Here is a 20,855-nt window from a genome sequence, read left to right on the forward strand (position 1 = left end):
AATTGAGCTGGAACATCGGTTCATACATTTCCTTGAGGCTAATTTCTCATTCGCTGTCTCTCCTTTATCCCCCCTCTTTTGTCCTTAGACACTAAATGTCTTTTAGCCCGAGTGAAGTCTGTGGTTTAAAACCACACTCATAATGCTGTCATGTTTTATTTAAAAGAATATTAAGAATTCCCTGACAACAAGGTGAGAAAGAAACCAGCATTTCTTTATTTTGAGGTTCTCACTTGAAACACAGATCCTCTCTTCTATTCTTCAGGGTCATGGCTGAATCCAGCGTTACTTAGTTAAAGGACAACTTTGGGTTTTTACAACAAGAGTTCATATTTTAGATTGTAATTAGAGAAAGAAAAGATGAGCGTTAAAATGTTTCATTTGCGGTTTTCTATCGTTTTAGCGATTTTAGCTGTTTAGATTTCAGTGGGTGGGGGTATGCATACGAGTGGCTAAATATGTCTGTTTTTGACACAGTAAGCTGGCGTTTTCTTTATTACTATTTACAGTAACACTACTAACCCTCATAAGTCACATATGCCCATGAAAGATTGTGGTGCATCTTGGGAATGGGCTTATTGTGTATAAAAATACATATTTAGCCAGTACGCATGCCCCCAACTACTGAAATCAAAATAATTAACACTTTGCTAGCCGAAATAGAATGGCTTGTTGTAGATTAGCCGTGACATTTCTATTATTATATTATGATCTGAGACATAATATTATGTTTATAAACATTAGCGCACTCCCTCTCCCCCTCCCCCAGCGCCGCCGGTTTGTTTTGGTTTGAGGTCTCCCAGTCGTGAACTCACCATAACTATCTGGATTTCCATTGGCATAGAGTGGGGATTTTGGCCGAGTCGTCTTCCCCCCGTGGCGCTTTGCGTGCGTGATCCGTGCACATCACGGTAAACGAATGTAATCCCGTCAATATGAAGACCCTGTGACAACTTTGATCTGGTCAAAAACATGCCCGAGATGCGCTATGCTAACGCTTCCTCCTCCAATGAAAGTGAACAGAAAATGTGTTATAGAGAAGGGATAGTCACCAGAAGCACTTCCGGTTCATGTACAGAGAAGAATGATGCAATTGGTTAGACGGGTGGTGAGACAGAGAAGGGGTAGCGATCGTTTTTTTTTCATTTTATCATTATCACTTATTTCATTTTTAATGACCTAGTACGGTAAAAGACGGCGCGGCTGAGACTCCTTGCTCAGATGTCCGGTATATTCCGGTTTTGATATTAAGGGGCTCCCCGTGGCTTGCAAAGTGTTAAAATCGCTAAAATTATAGAAAGCAGTAAATGAAAACATGTTAACACAACACTCAAGTTGTCCTTTAAGTTGCAAAGCGTTTGTGCAAAATTCCTTTGTTTGTTGTATAGGCAGACCAGTGTTGCTGTCCGTTTGTTATGTCGCAAAGTGCTAAAAGTTTGTTGACCCAGGGTCACATTGTCCAAGCTTTGCAGGACGCTTAGTGAAATTAACTCATGAATAGCACCGCTCACTTCACACTAGGTGGAATTTTATTTATTGAGCACGCAAGTACTGCGATCGGATGGGTGTATGTACAGTATGTATGTCGGTGTCCTCTCTTGTTTAAGACCGTAGCCCAATCAGGGACCAGCATCTCTGGCAACATCATAATTAACAGGCCAGACCAGTACTCCTGGTGATGCCAGTGGTGATGTCATTGGTCATAATATATCAGTTATTCTTTTGGAAGCGATGATGCCAGTGGTGAGCACACCTCATGGCGCGCTCTGCTTGCCATGAGCGTGCAAAGTAGGCCACAAGTACTTGTACGCAAGTTGGCACCTCGATTGTTCAGCAGTGATAGCTGAGTGGTTAGTGTCCACACCTAGGACTCCGGAGGTCCCAGAGGTCGCAGGTACGATTCCCTACTCCAGCTATCACTGCTCCCCTCCCCGCGCGCCTTGTGCGAAGCACTGGGGGTCAGCTGGGTTAAGCTGAAAACTGAATTTCCCTTGTGGGAGGACGTAGGTAAATTATTTATTCTTCTTCTTCGATAGAGTGCATTTCTAGTTATTAATCAGCTTTTTCTTTTTTTTAAACTTTTTGTCAATGTCTCTCTTTTTCACACCAACAACCCTTAGCGGAAACCATGAAATTGAATATGATCATTTGCATTCAGCAGATCGCACTCGCCAATGCTGGTGTAGACATGGCACCGTCGCATCATTACAGGTTCATGCTCAACTGTTGTTTGATTTAAAGAGAGAGAAGTGTCCAGAAGTTTTAAAGAAACACACTGGTCATCATTCATGCAAACATTCCTATATTTTGTCTGTCCAAACCCAATAAATACTTTCACAAATGAATGTGTAAGCTGTTAAAATAGCATTGTGAGGCGTGAGCATGTAGATCTGCTATTTTCACAATAGAAACGTGTTACAAAATGAAATGCCTCAACTCTTAGTGCTCATCCTCTATCTACCCTTCTTCTCCTTTCCTCGTGCTCAGCTGGCCATGACTCACCCCAGCCACCACCTGAACTTCGGCATGAACCCTGACCATGCCCGCAACTCACTGTCCAACTGCGGCATCCGCCAGCCCAAGTACGGGGACAGGAAAGTTCATCACATGTACATGAGGAAGAAGGGTAGGTTCCAATGTCTCCTGTCTGTTGTTTCTATCTGCTTCCCTTTCCACTGGGTGTTGCTCTTTTGCTGTAAGAACATCCTCGACAAGTGACATTTTGTGCACCATTATGAGCCATATGAGCTCATCTTGGTCAGTTATGCATGCATCGTAGACTGTCTGGAAAACAGTGTTAATTTCGTAAACTGAAACTGACGAACGATGTCCGTCGACCACCTTTTTTCATTGACAGAAACTAAATAAAAACTGAATAAAAGCTATGATGACTAAAACTAATAAAAAAACAACGTAATGTGGGGATAGACCACACATGGACAAATGACATCAACTTGCGACGGGCATTGCCCCAATGCCCCTATTGACTGAAAGATTAGCCATTTCTAGAATAAGTAGAATATTTAAGGTGTTTTTAAATTTACATTGTAGTTATATAGGGCATCTATAATGTATTGAGGCATATTTGGCATATTAGCCAGGTATCCTTTTAACTTAGTTGTATTTACGTATCTCTGTCTCTTTCTGTCAGTGTTCTCTTACTCTCTCTCTCCATTCCACTCATGTGTATTTCTCCCCCCCAGGAATCAACACATTGATTAACATCATGTCTCGCCTGGGCCAGGATGACCCCTCTCCCTCCAGGTAGGTCCCCCACCACCACCCGCTGCAGATTCACATACAGACTATGCAGGGGCCTGCATCACAGGGGCATACTGTCATGATTAATCGGCCCCGCAGGCCCACTGACAGGAATATTAGCTCTGACTGTGAGAGGATCGTCCGTCTCTCTCGGACACAGGCTCTTTTTTTAAGAGCAGCGATTCCATGCATTATTACATATGCACTCTGTCTTTGTTTGTGTGTATTTGTGGGTGCAGTGGGCGCTTGCACACATTCTTGTCTTTAGTTGTGTGTTTAGTGTGTGTGTGTTTAGTGTGTGTGTGTGTGTGTGTGTGTGTGTGTGTGTGTGTGTGTGTGTGTGTGTGTGTGTGTGTGTGTGTGTGTGTGTGTGTGTGTGTGTGTGTGTGTGTGTGTGTGTGTGTGTGCGTGCGTGCGTGCGTGCGTGCGTGCGTGCGTGCGTGCAGATTTATAAAAGTTTGCATGCATGATTCTGTGTACAGTATGTGTGTGCAGACTGTGCACATACTTATTTGTGTCTTGTAGCCTACGTGTGTGTGTGTGTTATATTTTTCCAGTTGTTCAGACCAGGTCTTCTCACCTTTGATTGGCTCCCATAAAGTTTACCAGAGCAGAATCATTAGCACTGGGCAACATGGGTGAAAAACGGACCCATTCTCAACTTTGATTGGCTCCCCACAGAGTTTGGTCTCAAATAATTGAGAGGCGTTAGAAGACACTTTTATGAACACATTGGTGGTGAAAGCCATTATTTTGCAGATGGCTAAAAAAGTTGGCATCATAATAATTGGCTAAAACCTGTTTAGCCATCTGCCAAATAATTGCTCACCAATAGCTTTCTTTTTTCTTTTAAAGTTTTATCCCACAATTTTGTGACCCATTTTTCACCCGGTGCCAATTGCCTAAGCTGTAATCCTGGGCTCTGCTCTCCCGCTGCCAAACTGTGGAGGGCCCGACATGTTCTGATCGTTCTGACGATACATTTGTCAAATCGCCCAGCCCTAGTATGTTGATCTGTACAAATATGCTGCACACTGTGACCGTGTTTGCTCATTTTGCTCCTCTGTCACGTCCCGCTTTTCTACCCTACTTTTTCCTACCTCATCTGTCCTCATTTCTTTCCCCCTCCCCTCTCTCCCCTTCCACCCCCTTCTCCAGGATCAATCATAATGAGCGCTTGGAGTTCCTGGGTGATGCCGTCGTGGAGTTTCTTACCAGGTGAGAGGTCATGAGTCACTTTAATGGACAGATCTTTTTTTTTCACCCTGTGGCCATTATCTAATGTAATCCTGGGCCCTACTCTCCCTCTGCCAACCTGGGGAGAGCAGCGGACTGACCTCATGCTTCCTTCTATGCATGAGGAGTCCAAGTCGCTTCTTTTCATCTGACGGGGGAGTTTCCCCGGTTGGACGTAGCGCGTGGAAGGAATACGTTATTCCAACCAGTTCCCTTCGCCTCCATCAGGCACCCCGACTGGCCAGGGGGAGGCATTATAGAGACCAGGATTACTGCATGTTTTTTTTTGTGAGGGTACCTACCCTACGGGACACAGGGAGTCAGAACATGCAAACTCAGTCCACACAGAAAGGCCCTTTTGCCAACCCCACCTAGGGTATGGGCATTGATGACACGGAGGAGAGAACACGCCCACAGCGTCCCCGGTAGGAATCAAACCCAGGACCTTCTAGCTGTGAGGCGACAGCGCTACTGACTGCACCACCGTGCCCCCTGGACATATGTCATCTTGTGTTCCGCTTGAATACACCTAGCAGGCAGGGCTGTCCTTTGTCTCCAGGGCTCTTTGTCTTGGCGTTGTGGCATTTAGCAGATGCTCTTATCGGAGCCACTTTCAAGTGCAATATTTGAGTAAATGGCATGAACCTTAGTCACTTGCAGGTGGTTCCGTCAGTTCACACTCACAGAATTAATCTTTTAGAATTAGATGTAATCTTTTAGAATTACTTTCAGACCAAAACTTTTTAGACAATTATAAGACAACAAGCTCCTTCAAATGGTTCCGTAGATATTAAAAAATAAAAAAATAAAAATAATCGATGGATGGCTTAAAAAAATACCTAAAAAATCGTATTAACTTGACCGGTGCACTTCTGGCATGCAAGTCGGGAACACTGTAATTCGGGAACAATGCAAGTTGGGAATGCATTCCCACCAGGTTTTGCAATAACCTTTTGTCAGAGTAACAACTCTACCCATTGATAGCCACAGTTAGAAACGGGCCATGGGCCCTTACCACAGAAATGTTTGGGGAACTGAAATGACTTTACCTTTGTTCAGTAGTATTTTATGGGCTTTACAGAGATTGTGCATTACATTCACCCATTCACACACATTCATACACCGATGACGGAGGAAACCAGGGTTCAGAGTCTTGCTCTAGGACTCTTCAACACTAACTCTGGGGGAGCCCGGGATCGAACTGGGAACTCTTCGGAAACCCTCTGTGTTTTAATGACGGTTTCTCTGCCCCTGAGCCACTGCCGCAGTGTTGAGGATCTGTTCGATGGTAGTCCCTGTTAATACTTATTCATTTCTGAAATGTACTCTTTATTAATGGAACAGTGCCCAAGACCCATATTTGCACAAATCTCGAGAGAGAGAGGGGTGGGAGCCGGACTTGAATACCACGATTGATGAGGAACTTCGGTCAGATCTGTGTCGAGATGGTCTCTCTGGTACCATTAATGCTGGCAAAATATAGATTCATTCATTAAAACCTTCTCCCCATCTCCTATCTCACACCTCAAAAGTTACACAAATATAAACCTGAAATATCAGACGGGTCTTTTAAATGCTCCTTCTTGCATTGTGCATGGTTAATGTACAAGGGTGAATGCAATCTTTCACATCTGCAATGCTCTGACCACAGGAGTTAATTTCCATTGGATCATTTTCTCTTTGATCCTGAACTCTGCTTCTTAGGGAGGGAGAGAGGGAGGGAGAGAGACACTGACTGACCTGCACGTTTGAACCGGGCCGTGAGGTGGTCTGATGGCTGTGTTATGCTGTGGGGGCCATGGTTTGGGTCCTCGTGTCCCCTTAGATGGAATGGCTACTGCAAATCAATACTGTTATTCTGAGTGATCACATTTGTCCTTTGATGAAACACCTGGTGGGAGTGGGATGGCAATGGCCCCATATTGAGGGATCAGTGAATGCTTTGATGAGTATGCCAATTATGTGAATCATGTCCATAGACTGCCACAGTTACCTGATGTCTTGTTAGCCTAATTGGACACTTTTATGGACGGACATGTTAGAGTGCACTCTGCACCTCGCATCATCAGAACACCAAATGAGGAAATAACTTTAGTTATAATGGTGTTCTGGCCTTCCATTCGAGTTGCAGAGTTTGTAATTTGGATTTTTCCTATATAGGCTACTACACCCTTTTTAGCACCCCTCCATAGTTCTCCATGACAGCTCGCAATTAGCCGCCTGGAACATAGCTTCTCTGCCTCACTCACCATATTGACTCCACAGGTGAGAGCAGACCAGGAGTAATTATACAGAGCTATTATTAACCCACACAGTGGTATCTACAGTAGTTTAACTAGCTACCCAGTTAGCTAGCTGACTGCCTGCCTTTGTTACCACCGACATTTCCAAACGGGTGGGCTCATTACTGAGGTAGGTGTGTGTGTGTGTGTGTGTGTGTGTGTGTGTGTGTGTGTGGGCGCGTGTGGGCACGTGTGTTTGTGCGCGCACCCAAACACTTATTTACATGACTGCAAAGGCGAAAGGAAATTGGTGCATGTTGTGCATCAGCTTTATATTCTGTGGCTTTTCAGCACTTCCAATCTATAGACTGATAGGCAGAAGCATTTGAGAAATGTCTGAGCCAACAATCTGTTTTGAGAGGTTAACTGTTGCCCCCTAGCCTAAAGTTTATATCTGTGTTTGAAATTGCCTGCATTCACCAAAAGCAGCACAACAGTTGAGCTGCAGTTACAGGGCCAGAGAAAGTACTATAGATTAGGGATGCGAATCTCGACCACTGAGGCGATACGATACGGACCTCGATACACTGCCAGCGATACGATATAATTGCGATACATTGAAATCCTGCCGATACGATACATCGCGATCCACCCCTGTTTCCGATACGATTCGATACGATTCACGATTCACCACGATTCAAGCCCAAATCCCAAAATTTACAAAACATAGCGACTAAAAATGTATGAAATTTAAATTCAAGGCAATTTATTGTTTCACTGTAGTACTAGGCTCTGTCTAACAACCCAACATAGGCCTATAGTATTCTGGGAGAACACAAAGCTGCTGGCTATTGTAGAATTGTTTGATAACTAATCATATAGAAGGCCTATGTCATTATTAGTAGGCCTATATGTCTTCAACTGGGAGTCAGGGACCCCAATCCAGGGTTATTACAGGGGGCCTGCCAAATATTTGTGTGATACAGTAGGCTATAATGCCTAGCCTACAGTGAGGGTCCCTGCTTGATCTCTGTCTGAGCTAAGGGGTCCTTGACCTGAAAAACCCTCCCTGGTTTGTATTATTATATTATATTATATTATATTATATTATATTATATTTAATCCAGGATTATGCAATTTTTATAGCCAAAATGTTTTAAAACAGACCTACAAGCTCACAGCGCGTCGCATCCACGACGCATTGTGAGCTTGTAGGTCTGCTATTTTAGGTGTGACACCCTTGTACTGCGATGTATAAATTAGGCTTCTTTCCCAGAGCAGAACTAGCAGCAGAGAAAGTGAGAGTTGCTTGCATCAACACACAGGAAAGTTGTAGAACAGTGACAAATACTTTGTTTTAAACGCAAGCAGTAGTCCTACAACACCCAGCAACATTGTTGTTGTGTGTGTGCAGTTAATATAGCGCAGCGCAGAAGATGATCTCAATCAATTGTCCGTCGGAGATTCGCTAAGAAACGGCTGTTGATTACATATCACTCGATCAGCCTGTGCTACTCTGTGACAACAATCAGCGCAGCTGACTTGGATGTTATAAAGCTAAGTACTATACTACTCATCTTGCATCTTTTTAACCCGTGGGGCTGCTAGTTCGTCTGTGTTGATTCACTCGCATTTCGCTGCACTGTCTGTCTCCCTGGTTGGAGTGGTTGCCTGCATGCAGCAGATGTTGTCCGTCTGTCCGAGTCGCAGCTCGCGTTAAAGACTGGCTTTTGGGGAGGGGGCTGAACGCTGATGATGGTGCATTCATGGAGCCTCGGAAACACAGGATAGAATGAAATACTATATGGAAGAACCGATACAACCGCGGAATGTACCGATCCAGACACTCATGGTACGATCCATCACGATTTCGGCCGTCTATTGTACCGGTACACACTGAATGAACCGATTCAGCCGTATCGCGGACGTTTGTATCGCGATTACGATCCGTACCGGTATATCTTCGCATCCCTACTATAGATACAGCAGGGTTAATACATCACACACACACCTTCAGTAATGGAGAAAAAAAAAAAGAATATATATATATATATATATATATATATATATATATATATATACACCCTCAACAAACAAAAAACAGGGATCTTCCCTTCAATCAGTAATATACTTTTGAATCACCAGGCAGTCGAAACAACCATAACTTGTGCACCGACCAACACGCGCACGCGCGCACACGTCTGGCATTTGCAGCAATTAAATGTTTCAAGGATTATACGCGATATTATATTATATTATATTATATTATAAGCGATATGTATTAGTGTTTTGTTTTCCCTGCTAACATCACAATGCAAACAGACCCCCAGAGTGAATTTAGAAAAAGCTGAAAGCCAGCCTGTGTTTATCGATTAGAAATGACAGCGTTAAACAGACTTCATATTCAAATTCGTATGGAATCTAATGACACGGTGGGATATGTGAGGCACCAGACCCTAATTAAAACTGAGATTGCTCGCCTGGAACACCAGCTGTGTGGCCAACTCTAGCTTCCACATTGGGAACACATGGGAAACGAATTACAGGTTGACAATTGCACTAACAGTATGCATAAGTATGGGGAAAGCTGTTGTTCAATACATTTGATTTCTGCTCATTCTTTTCTGTCCACAGTGTCCACCTCTATTACCTGTTCCCCTGCCTGGAGGAGGGCGGTCTGGCTACCTACAGAACAGCCATAGTGCAGAACCAGCACCTAGCCATGCTGGCCAAGGTAACATTAACTTTATTTACTTTTTATTTTATTTTTTAATTCATTGTCTCCGGCCAGGCCTAAGGTGTGGTGTTGTCAGTGCTGGTGTATCCTACTGACTCACCTGCCAGTGAGGAGCCTTCGTCCTACTCCTCCCGCCTCCCCGCCGACAGTTGCGGCACCCAGCCTGTAGGGGTACATGCAACGACCCCGGCCGAACGCGGACCAATTGTGTTTATGTAGACGCCCAATAAAGCCGGATGCACCACGTTTGATTCGAACCCACAACCTCCGTGGTGGTGGGCAGGGAATTTACCACTGCGCCACCGCTCGCAATTATCCACAAGAACAACTCAGGGCGGCTTGCACCAACACGGTTTAAGCCTTAAACTGGTTTAAATCAAGGTTTATCTTTTAATCAGCTTGCACCAAACCTTAAACCTAGTTTTCATTAATCAGGTTTAGTTTTAAACCATCCTTTTAATCTTGGTTTGAATTTTCACTGTAAACCTGGATTACTGTTAATCCTGTTGCACCACTACTTTAAACTTTGATTTAAACATCAATAAGGGATTAATTTTAAACTTGCTGCAGAGGTGGTTTAAATGCAAACATGCCATTGACATGAATGGGGTCCCCCTCCTGTGAGGGAAGCCTCACAAGCCATGCAGGCTTGCAACTGTAAACTGCGGACAGCGTTTCATAGCTGAAAACTCATCATATTGTTGTCTTAATACATCCTTGTAGTACTGTACATCGGCTATTTTAAATTAGCGAACATTTAAATATTTACAGGGACATAATACATGACAAATACATTTGTCATGGAAGCTTGGGACTTCCCAAGCAACATGGAGACGTTTTAATTTTCGAAATCGCTTCATAACTGACTCAAATGTGAATGTGATCAAAACTGGTGTCTTTTCTTGCTTCCATATAGCCGCGCATCGCCGCGCCGCACTGCACCGCACCACACCGCACTATAGCGTCACCGTCGTAAGACGGAGCGTTATATATTTTTTTTTGTTTTTGTTTTGTTTTGGCTGCAGGCGCTCTTCTTAACATTGGCCTGCCCACATTCTCCTAGAAGTGAATAAAAGAGTAACGCTAATGATATTAGGCTCAAGAGAATAGCATATTCTAGTTTGTTTACATTCGAAATCCAAGATGGAGGACATTTAATCCATGAATTAATCACAGTTTATGGTTTTAATCACAGGTTAAGGGTTTAATCACAGATTTATTAAGCAATGCTTACATTTAAGTAGTGCAACGTACCTCGATTTAAAATAAAACCTAGATCAACAAACCCTTGATTAACCCGCCTAAACTAAGATTTATTTAATCCCTCTTGGTGCAAGCCGCCCTCAGAGTTTGAGTTTGTGATTTAATCTGCGTTGAGTGAGCATGAGGCATAGGATACCACCCACTGATGGATTGAAGCGGCAATTAAGTATCATCCTGACTGTTTGTCTCTGGTCTGACGTCGGCGGAGGCAAGCTTGGCCGCTTTCAGTAAAAAAATGTATTAAAAAGAAAGTTGAACTGAGCCTCATCACGCCGCTCATTTGCATGAAATTGCAACAAAGTAGGCATGACTAACTAGAGTAACTACAATGAAAAGAAAACATATGTCAGTACTTTATACAACTGCAGTACACGTTATTCTTTTATGGACGGACATGATCAACAGTTTTGGGGAAGCGACTGATAAATTCCTCCACAGCCAACAAACCATACAACTGGGAGGCAGGTTCTCGAAGATGGTCATAATGGACCAACCACTGTACTGTAAACAGTATGTTCTGTGCTCACTGCTGTAAAGAAGGTCTTTGAACATGAAGATTTCTTTTCAGATAAAATGAAGTTCATATATTTCTGTAGGCCTATAACATGGGATTATCATGTGTGTGTGTGTGTGTGTGTGCACACGCACGCCTATGTACAGTGTTTGCCTGTTAACAAGTGTGAGAGAGAGTCACCATCTGTGTGCATCCATGCTAGTGTGCACCAGTCAATGTGTATATGTGTTTGTGTGTGCGCGCGCACACACAAACGTGATCACGCACGTTTTCTCAATCTTGTGGTGGCTTCATACCACAGCTGGAGTGCACAATTGCACATGGGCACATCTGTCAGTTCCACAAGAGTGGAACCCTGTTTCCAATGAGGGCAGGCAATCTTTTACATTTCCCTCGTGTTTAAGAGCCTTTTCTTTCCTTTTTTACATCTTTTTATCCTTTCCTCAGCGGAGTGTCCATAAAAATACACCATAGCAAAGATGCCATCACTCCTGAAGAAGCTATTAAAATTGTGCCAGTGAACAGGACTGCACAGTGTAACACAAATATATTGAAATTGCATTATTGATCACTACAAGTACCCGCATCACAAGACTGGCAAATATCCTCCTCTAGCTTTTTATTTATAGCTTCCCCCAGAGAAAGTAGTTTGGTGTTGTACAGCATGCCAAATTGTTTGTCATTTTGTCAAATACAGTGGGCTGAATGATTTTGTGTTCATATCACTCAGCCCGGGCTGGTGAGGTGGTGGCAACTCTGATCGTGTCATGCTTTTGTCGTCCGCAGAAATTGGAACTGGATCGCTTCATGCTCTATGCCCACGGGCCAGACCTGTGCCGGGAATCGGACCTTCGACACGCCATGGCCAACTGCTTTGAGGCACTCATCGGTGAGGCATGCATAGGCGATGTTAGCCTCTGTCAGGAGGAGGGTCTAGATTTTGTCCAGGGAGGAGGAGGGAGGGGGGAGGGAGGGGGGGTTGATACAATCATTATTATTGTAGTAGTGCTCGTTAACTCAGAGAGATCAAAGGGAGAGAGCTCCATTCATGGTGGTCACTATATTAACCCTTCTTGTGCCTATCCCGGACAAGTTCGACTTTTTTTCAATGCAATACAATGTTTTTTTTGCTATTTTACTTACCCTGAGCTGCTTGTAGAGATGTGGGTGGTCCTGGCTCGTCCTACGCTTTCCAACGAGTGATTCTAGATGGTCCAACGATTTATTCCATTGAAAATGGTTTAGAATAAAGTTTAGAGCCCCCCAAAAAAAACTCAATCTATACTGTCGGTGGCGCGACGTATTCCGGGGTGCCTATCCCGATCTAGTCCGGGATATTTAATAAAATGAATTAATTAATCGGAGGCCTCAACAAAGCCCCGGTCTAATTTTCCATCCATGCCCCGGGCCGCGACTCTGTTTACGGCCCGTAATCGGGCAACGCCGCCGCACCGCGCCGCCCACTCCAATACAAATTCACATCTTTAGAGACCGTTTTCTCTGAACTGTGTTCCCAGGGCAACGACAACGTTTTATTTACAGCTGAATCGCCGAAAATCGATCTTCATCCGGGTCACATTAATCACATGCACCAACGTGGAAGCGCGCGTCACTGCTACGTAGCTCCCTGTATGTTAGACTGGTGGTCAATGGGTCTATCCCTGGCACTGGCATACAACTTGTTAAGGTCTTGTTATAAGTACAGCACCAAACTTTCATTTCATACACGTCTATTCACAATGCCTAATGCCACTTGCATACAATGAACATCTCCATAACATTCTTAGGGAGAATTTAGGAAGTATTCATAATCTTTGATTTAGGAATAAGATCTGTGTAGTGAAGTGCTGCTCCTAATTGGCTCCCTCACATAAACAGGACACAGAAAATAAATAGGGAATAGGTGAAAATGTCAAGTAAGTTATTATCCACTGCCTAGTGCAGTGCTACTTAACTGGTTCCTAAAAAAAGACGCTTGTGTGTGTTGCTCACATGTGCTGTTCCTGCTGTCTAATTAAAACAACTAGAAGCTCGGCCGAGCTTCTAGTCGGGGACCGGCCTACTCGGGAACGATGTAAATAGGGAATGAATGCCCCACCCTTTAATGCAAACCCCATTATACCTGTTGTCATAGGACCCGTTTTGACCATCTGTTTGCCCGTGTGCATTTATGGAGATATCTGTCGGTCTGCGTCCATTTTATGTCCACATATGGAGATATCTGTGTCTGTCTGTCTGTGTCCCCTTTTATGGGCATATTGGTTGGATCGGCGGTTCTACTGAAAAATGATGTTTTGTTGCGACCGAAGGTCGCATATACTCTGAAGAACCGTGTCACTTGAGTGTCCTTCCTTCCTTCCGTATCCTCGTGACCGTCCTTCCGTATCCTCTGTGATGTCAGTGTGATGTCAGCGAGTTGTGACATCACTTCCTGCACAAGGCGGCTACACGAAATGTGGATAACACTATATATGGAGATAGTCCAGTCCATCATGTCATATGGGACTACCGTCATAGAAAGTAGCCATTGTTAGGCCGGAGTCATTGGCTGTCTAAACATGGAGATGTGGATAACACTATATATGGAGATAGTCTAGTCCAATATGTCATATGGGACTACCGTCATAGACAGTAGCCATTGTTAATCCGGAGTCAATGGCTGACTGTCTGTACAGGAAGTGATGTCACATGACATACTTTTTATGCCCATATATGAGTCCTAACATGGAGATGTGGATAACACTATATATGGAGATAGTCTAGTCCAATATGTCATATGGAACTACCGTCATAGACAGTAGCTATTGTTAGGTCGGAGTCAATGGCTGTCTGTCTGACTGTCTGTACAGGAAGTGATGTCACATGACATACTTTTTATGCCCATATATGAGTCCTTCTGTACCACATCTCCATGTTTAGGCAAACTCCACACAGAAAGGCCCTATCGCCAACCCAACCTAGGGTGTGAGCGATAGGGCCTTTCTGTGTGGAGTTTGCATGTTCTCCCCGTGTCTCCTAGGGTTGATACCCTCACAAAAACATGAACAAACTCCCCCCAGAATGACAACAACTAGAATCGTCAGAGAAACGCTGTGGTTGGCCAGATGGTCAAGAATTGGCGCGACCTCGCCCTTTAGGGCGAGGTCATTTGGACCTATACATGGAGAAATGGAGCAAACCTGTTTGGCCTAAACATGGAGATGTGGTACAGAATGACTCATATATGGGTATAAAAAGTATGTCATGTGACATCACTTCCTGTACAGACAGTCAGACAGACAGCCATTGACTCCGGCCTAACAATGGCTACTGTCTATGACGGTAGTCCCATATGACATGATGGACTGGACTATCTTCATATATAGTGTTCTCCACATCTCCATGTTTAGGCCCTATCGCTCACACCCTAGGTGGGGTTGGCGATAGGGCCTTTCTGTGTGGAGTTTGCATGTTCTCCCCGTGTCTCCTAGGGTTGATACCCTCACAAAAACATGAACAAACTCCCCCCAGAATGATAACAACTAGAGAAATTGCAATTTGGGAAATTGCGAGTGTGGTTGCCTAAAAAGTTACTTTACTCTTACATCACTATATATGGTGATAACTAAATAAATAAAGGTGATAACTAAATAAATAAAGTTACTCACTATATATGGTGTTTCCCATTCAAAGTCAATGGGAAAGGTCAGATACCTAAAAGTTACCTTACTATATATGGTGTTTCCCATTCAAAGTCAATGGGAAAAGTCAGATACCTAAAAGTTACTCACTATATATGGAGTTTCCCATTCAAGTCAATGAGACTAAGAGTTGTAAAAACTGCAAAATTCCCCAGAGTAATAATGTGGTTGCCCTGGCAACCACACTAACTAGAATCGTCAGAGAAACGCTGTGGTTGGCCAGATAGTCAAGAATTGGCGCGACCTTGCCCTTTAGGGCGAGGTCGCATGTCACCCTGAGGTCGCATTCCACCCTCAGGTGTCTTACTAGTATAACTGTACATCATGCAAGTTCAGTAACGGCAGGGGAAGTATCTAAGAACGTAGGAATAGATCTGAGCTATATCCGTGTGTGAAAGTTGGAGTCTGTAGAACCAACCATATGCTGTGAGGCCCCTTTCATGCGATTCGGGGCCCATCAGCCTCGGCTTCAATTAGTAGTTGGGATGGGATGGGATGGGACTATTTGCTCCCGGTGAGCAGGTTGGTGCCTTGCATGGTTTCCTCTGCCATCGGTGTATGAATGTGCGTGTGAATGGGTGAATGTAATGCACAATCATTGTAGAGCCTTGGATAAAGACGCTATATAAATGCACCATTTACCATTTAAGCTACTTTATTGATCTTAGTAGATATGGTTTGACCTGGCAGTCCATAGGGTGGGTCGGTCTCTCTCTCTGTCAGAGTAGGTCAGATAATGTGCAGTGACTAAGACCCCCCACCATGCTTTATACATTATGAATGCAGCCTGAATACATCTCTGTTATGGGTGAATGGACATCCTTTTTTCTTTTTATCCTGTTTCCGAGGCTATCCGATTACAATAGGATCACTAGGGCGACTGGATAAATGTTTTGGATATTCTGCAATTGGAAGATTCCAATTGTCCAATTGTTTTTTATTGAGTGTTTATTTATTGTTTTAATGCAGGTCTTATACTGGACAGTAGGAACATTTTTACATTATTGCCCAACCCTAACCCAGGATGCATGTTAATGTAATTGGGGCCTAGAACACACAACAAAAGAAAGGTCTAAATTCAGAACATTTAACATGACAAAAAGGGGCTATGCCTATGGTGGGCTCTTCTAATTTCACTCCTTTTTATTCCTTATTTTCTTTTACCAGCCACCACCCTCCCTTGAGTAAAGGAAGCAAAATAGTGCTGACTGGCACCTGCGTTTCTATTGTTCCTCTCTCTCTCTCTCTCTCTCTCTCTCTCTCTCTCTCTCTCTCTCTCTCTCTCTCTCTCTCGGGGGTCCCGTCGGGATCCCATGCTTGTTACCACTTCATTATCTGCATCCCACCGGTGTTGTTAGCTATCCACTGGCAGTGGCAGCCAATCACCTCATCGCCGTGCACAGCCGTGCTTAACCGGCCATGTCGAGGCTCCCTGTCTCTTATATAACTTGGCCTGTTGTCCTCCCCACGAACCCAATTGTGATGAAAAATGTTTTTAAGGGATAAATAAATAAAAATATATGAATATGTGAAAGAAAATTGACTGACCATGTAAACCATACTATAAAATCATACTTTTTTATGCTGGAAAGCATCTTCATTCTCACAAAAACCCTATCCGATCACCTACAGTCCTCAGATTTGGAGCTGGAAACTGCCAATGTTCAGTTATAAGCGAGGGAATCTCGTTTGTCATATTAGTACTATTCATTATTGTTCGTTGCCTAAATTAATTAGCCCCTGCTCTAAAAAAAAGCCAGCTCCCCCTTAGCCCCCCCCCAGTCACAATTCTCTGGAGCCGCCACTGCTCCCCCGTCCCTCTCTGTACTGATGCATCTAAGACACCAGCAGAAAGTGTTGGTTAAACCTCTGTGAGATGAGATCCACCATCAGAACGGGGGCCGTGGTTTTAGGTGACTACATCCCCATAATTACACACCTCTTCAATGCAAACACAACTCCTCGCTTTGAAATGGCTGTGTGGATGGGTTCACTTATTTATTTCATTCATAGTGCGTCACTTCGTGCTGCACTATGAGCTTGTAGATTCATTGACATGAAAAGGTTTGAGCAGCACTGATATTTTTTCAGTCCAAGTGTATCAAAAAGGCAACTCGGTCAAGGCAGCGGCAGCTTGTGATTGGCTGCGCGGAGTTGTCGAAAGTCTGCTAAAAGGAGAAACACTGTTCCCTCTCAATGCAAAGGGATAGTCACTCGACTATTCTCTCTCTCTCTCTCTCTAAATTGGGTAGAGTGTACTAGAGTCAGCTTGCTTTGATTTGAGAGAGAGAGGAGTTCACCTGCGAATGTCCGCAGAATTCGACACCAGAGCAAATAAATAACAGACGCTTTTTCGCACTGTGGAAATTCATTGCCTGTGTGGAAGCTTGCATTGACTTTATGAGGTTTTAAAAAATCACCCCAGGTGTGTAAAAACCTTTAGGGATTTCATGCAGATAAATCTGTCATTAGGTTATCTCCTTGTCTCTTTGTCTCACTCAAAAGCCTACACGAGAAAGCTCTGAAAAAGCACTTGCTGTGTCTGTGAGTTATCTCCCCTGATTGAGAAAAAACAAAAAGCATGTCGTTTCTGTGTATTATAGAGGCGCTATGCTCCTCACTTGCAGGTTAGCCAGTGGGGTGCATTAGCAGTTGTAAATCACAGACATGTGTGGGGAAGGTTAATTATTGCGACCGTCAGGTCGCAGTTACTATCAAAACCTCCACCGGCTGTCAGTCTGTCTGTCTGTCTGTCTGTCTGTCAGTCTGTCCGTCACATCACACTTTTGCCCTACCCATATCTCCGCCACCGTTGCCCCTATCCATGCCAAACTTTGCACACACACTCCTTGGCTGCCAAACCCCAACCTCCACCCCCCTTTCTCACATGGCCCTCCTCTAGCGCCACCATCAGGCCGATATTTGCTAAACACATTTTTGGACACTGCTCCTACAGATTTTGCCCTAACATCACGCAAAGTGGTACTCAGTATCTCTAGAGTCATGTCATCAACATGGATCTGTCCCATTTCCCATATTCCTTCCTGATTGGCTACCATTGCCTTCTAGAGTTTGTGTATGCTTATCTCCCGATACCGGGAGTCTTACTGGTCATAATTAACACATCGGACGCCCACGTGGTTTTGACGTCTTAATTTGCTGGTGCCCATGGCAACGCGTCATTTTACCTACCGGCGAGAGTACTGGCGAGAAAAGTAATCCGAGTAAATGTAATCCGAGTATGTCCTGTTTATTTCGCGAAAATCTTTTCTTTCAGTCAGGACCGTTTTTTATCATTTCTAAGCCACAGTGTTTGTGTTGAGGCATGTAGAAGAGGCTGCCGTTTTGAGATAAAAATGAAAAAAGGAAGAGAATCCGGAGAAAACAGCATTTTTGTGCAGCCGCTAAACAGGAAGTCAACGAGACACACAGCACGTCCGGGTGACGTAATTGCACGCTGCATTTTGGGAAATGGAGTTTGTTTCATCACCGCGGTAGCCAAGTGCAGTAGCTACAGTACAGTATAGTTTACTGTACAACGCGTCAAACGCGTCGTGGGCCTCCAGCGACATCAAAGAAATTGACTTGTAGACACCACGTGGGCATCCGATGTGTTAAGAAATTGGGAGAAAAAGGGGTAAAAGATATTTGGCTACTCTACATTTTAAAATAATAGTACTATTCAATTAAATTCAAACTTTATTCCAGACACACAGGGGGTCCATAGAGTAAATACAGTCAACATCATTTAAAAACAAAACAATAACAGTATACCCAAAACAATATAAAAAAATAAAAAAAACAGACATAAATCATAAGTATAGGCTGACTCTCCAGTGTATACATATCCTGGACGAGAACCGGAGACAGCTCTTCACAGGATTGCCTGTATCCTCAATTACACTGTTCCGGGACTCATCCAGGCCAGACATGAAACCATACATTGAATGTCTTAAAGAGAGTCTCACATGCGTGGATACCACATGAAACAAACAAGTGACTGACACTATGCTATCTAGGGACCTTAAGTAGAATCCTCAGAGCATCATTGTAGGCAACTTTAAGCCTCCTCATGCTACCTTTCTTGTAAGTACACCATAAGAAACTGTATACATGGGACTACAGAAGGCTTTAAAAAGTGCACACTTGACAGGACCTGAGCACATACTGAATCTGCGAAGCAACATATTAGCCTGCGCATAAAGTTTACGGCACTGTCAATTCTAATAGTAATAATAATAATAATAATGTGCAATAGATCACTGAACACTCGGTAAATACACATGCATAACAACATGTACACTCTTGACACTACCAACAAACATGCTTAACATTCTTCACTGCAAACCATGTTTTCCTTGGAACCGTCTACCAACACAGCGAGCCCCTCGTCTTTGAACTCGGAGCACAAACTCTCTGCAATTCATTCATTGTGTCTTATCTATTTATTCAAGTCTCTTTGTCTCCTTTTTTCTCCCGCTATTTTGAAAAGGTGCAGAGATAGGAGTGTGACATGCACGTAATATCTCAGGGGCCCCCTGAGCAGATAGCTTAAGAGCTTACCGTGCATGTTTGCTAACCCCTGTTTCATTTGTTTCCGCGCCACGGTAACCCCCAGCGAACTCCATGCCACGTTGAAAATGGCAGATGATCCTCCTGCTTTGCATGAGCCTGGAAGTGGAGGTGAGAGTGAGGAAAAATGAAGGCATGAAAGGCAACGAAGGAATGAAAAGCGAGAGTAACTGAATGCAAATGTCTACCCGTCAAAAAAAGAAAAAAAAGGGGGGGTGCGGATCTGAATAATTCAAAGTGTTGAATGGAAATCTAGCTTTTCTGATCCCTTTCCTTCATTAACTTCTGCCAGCATGGGCCATTCTCATTTGGACTCTTTTGGCCTGGTTGCCTTTGCCTCTCTCTCTCTCTCTCTCTCTCTCTCTCTCTCTCTCTCTCTCTCTCTCTCTCTCTCTCTCTCTGCTCTCGCTCTACCCCCCCCAACTCTGTACTTTTGCTGGCTCTGTCTTTCATAAAGCGCTTTGTCCCTCTCAGCCCTCTATATTCAAAGGGAAGACCAGTGATGATTTCCCGCTCATCACTGCACCCCCCACCCACCACCCCCAGGTCTTTCTCAACAAGAAGCTCACCTGGCGTCCGTCCTGTCTAAAAGCACTTGAGAAAGAACAGTGGGACTGAGAATAGAGGGGATGGAGAAAGGATAGATGGGAACTTTTAGCTTTTTTTTTATTGTTCCTTCTCTTTTAACAATTTTGCTGCGATTTTAAACATAGCTGTAAGCAGCTGCCAAATTGTCCTTACCTTTTAACGTGGGCACGCGCACGCATCGTGCACAATCTGTGCGCGACTCATCTAGTAGACGTGTAGACTCGGTGACAAGCTTTCGAATAAAAAAAACCCCATTGAAATAGACATATCCGTTGCCACGCTGTATCCCTGCTTATCCGCCAGTGTTTACATGAAAAAACATTGAAAAAAGCCAACTGTGCGTTATGGTAACAAGTGGACACGTTCGCGCACAAAACGCACGATATGTGCGGGGATCATAATCCAGGCGTGTAGAGACTGGATCAAAGTTTCCAAACGCAAAAATCCGATTGAAAAACGAGTGTTCCATCGCCGAGTAGCTTTCTCTTCTGTTACAATGTAAACCAACGGAGGCGGGACTATGGCCCAGGCTCAGACCGGATACGGAAAGCTAGATCCGGTCCAGACCGGAAATGACCGGATACAGTTAGGGGGGCGGGCCTAAAGAGCCAGAATCAGCGAAAATCAGCGATAATACTTTTAATTCTTTCATAATGATTAAAGCTAATTAAACTTCCGGGATCTACGGGCATGGCACCGCGGTACAGCGGGAAATCTACGGTTTCTACGGGGATCGCGGAGTATGAGTTAAGGCCATACTTTTCTTCACACAGTGGATGTGT

General features: G+C 44.0%; 1 protein-coding gene across 1 annotated transcript in view; it reads left to right on the top strand.

The window, feature by feature from the left end:
* Positions 1–20,855, top strand: part of drosha (drosha ribonuclease III) — a 180,813-nt gene that overhangs the window by 67,375 nt on the left and 92,583 nt on the right. Inside the window, exons 19-23 of the mRNA XM_080751506.1 lie at positions 2,488–2,626; positions 3,204–3,264; positions 4,420–4,479; positions 9,354–9,453; positions 12,020–12,122. Coding sequence (XP_080607632.1) covers positions 2,488–2,626; positions 3,204–3,264; positions 4,420–4,479; positions 9,354–9,453; positions 12,020–12,122 — 463 coding nt within the window. The remainder of the gene's footprint in view (positions 1–2,487; positions 2,627–3,203; positions 3,265–4,419; positions 4,480–9,353; positions 9,454–12,019; positions 12,123–20,855) is intronic.

The sequence above is a fragment of the Nannobrachium achirus genome (genome assembly GCF_963921795.1).
Source record: "Nannobrachium achirus genome assembly, chromosome: 21".
In the NCBI taxonomy this organism is placed as follows: domain Eukaryota; kingdom Metazoa; phylum Chordata; class Actinopteri; order Myctophiformes; family Myctophidae; genus Nannobrachium; species Nannobrachium achirus.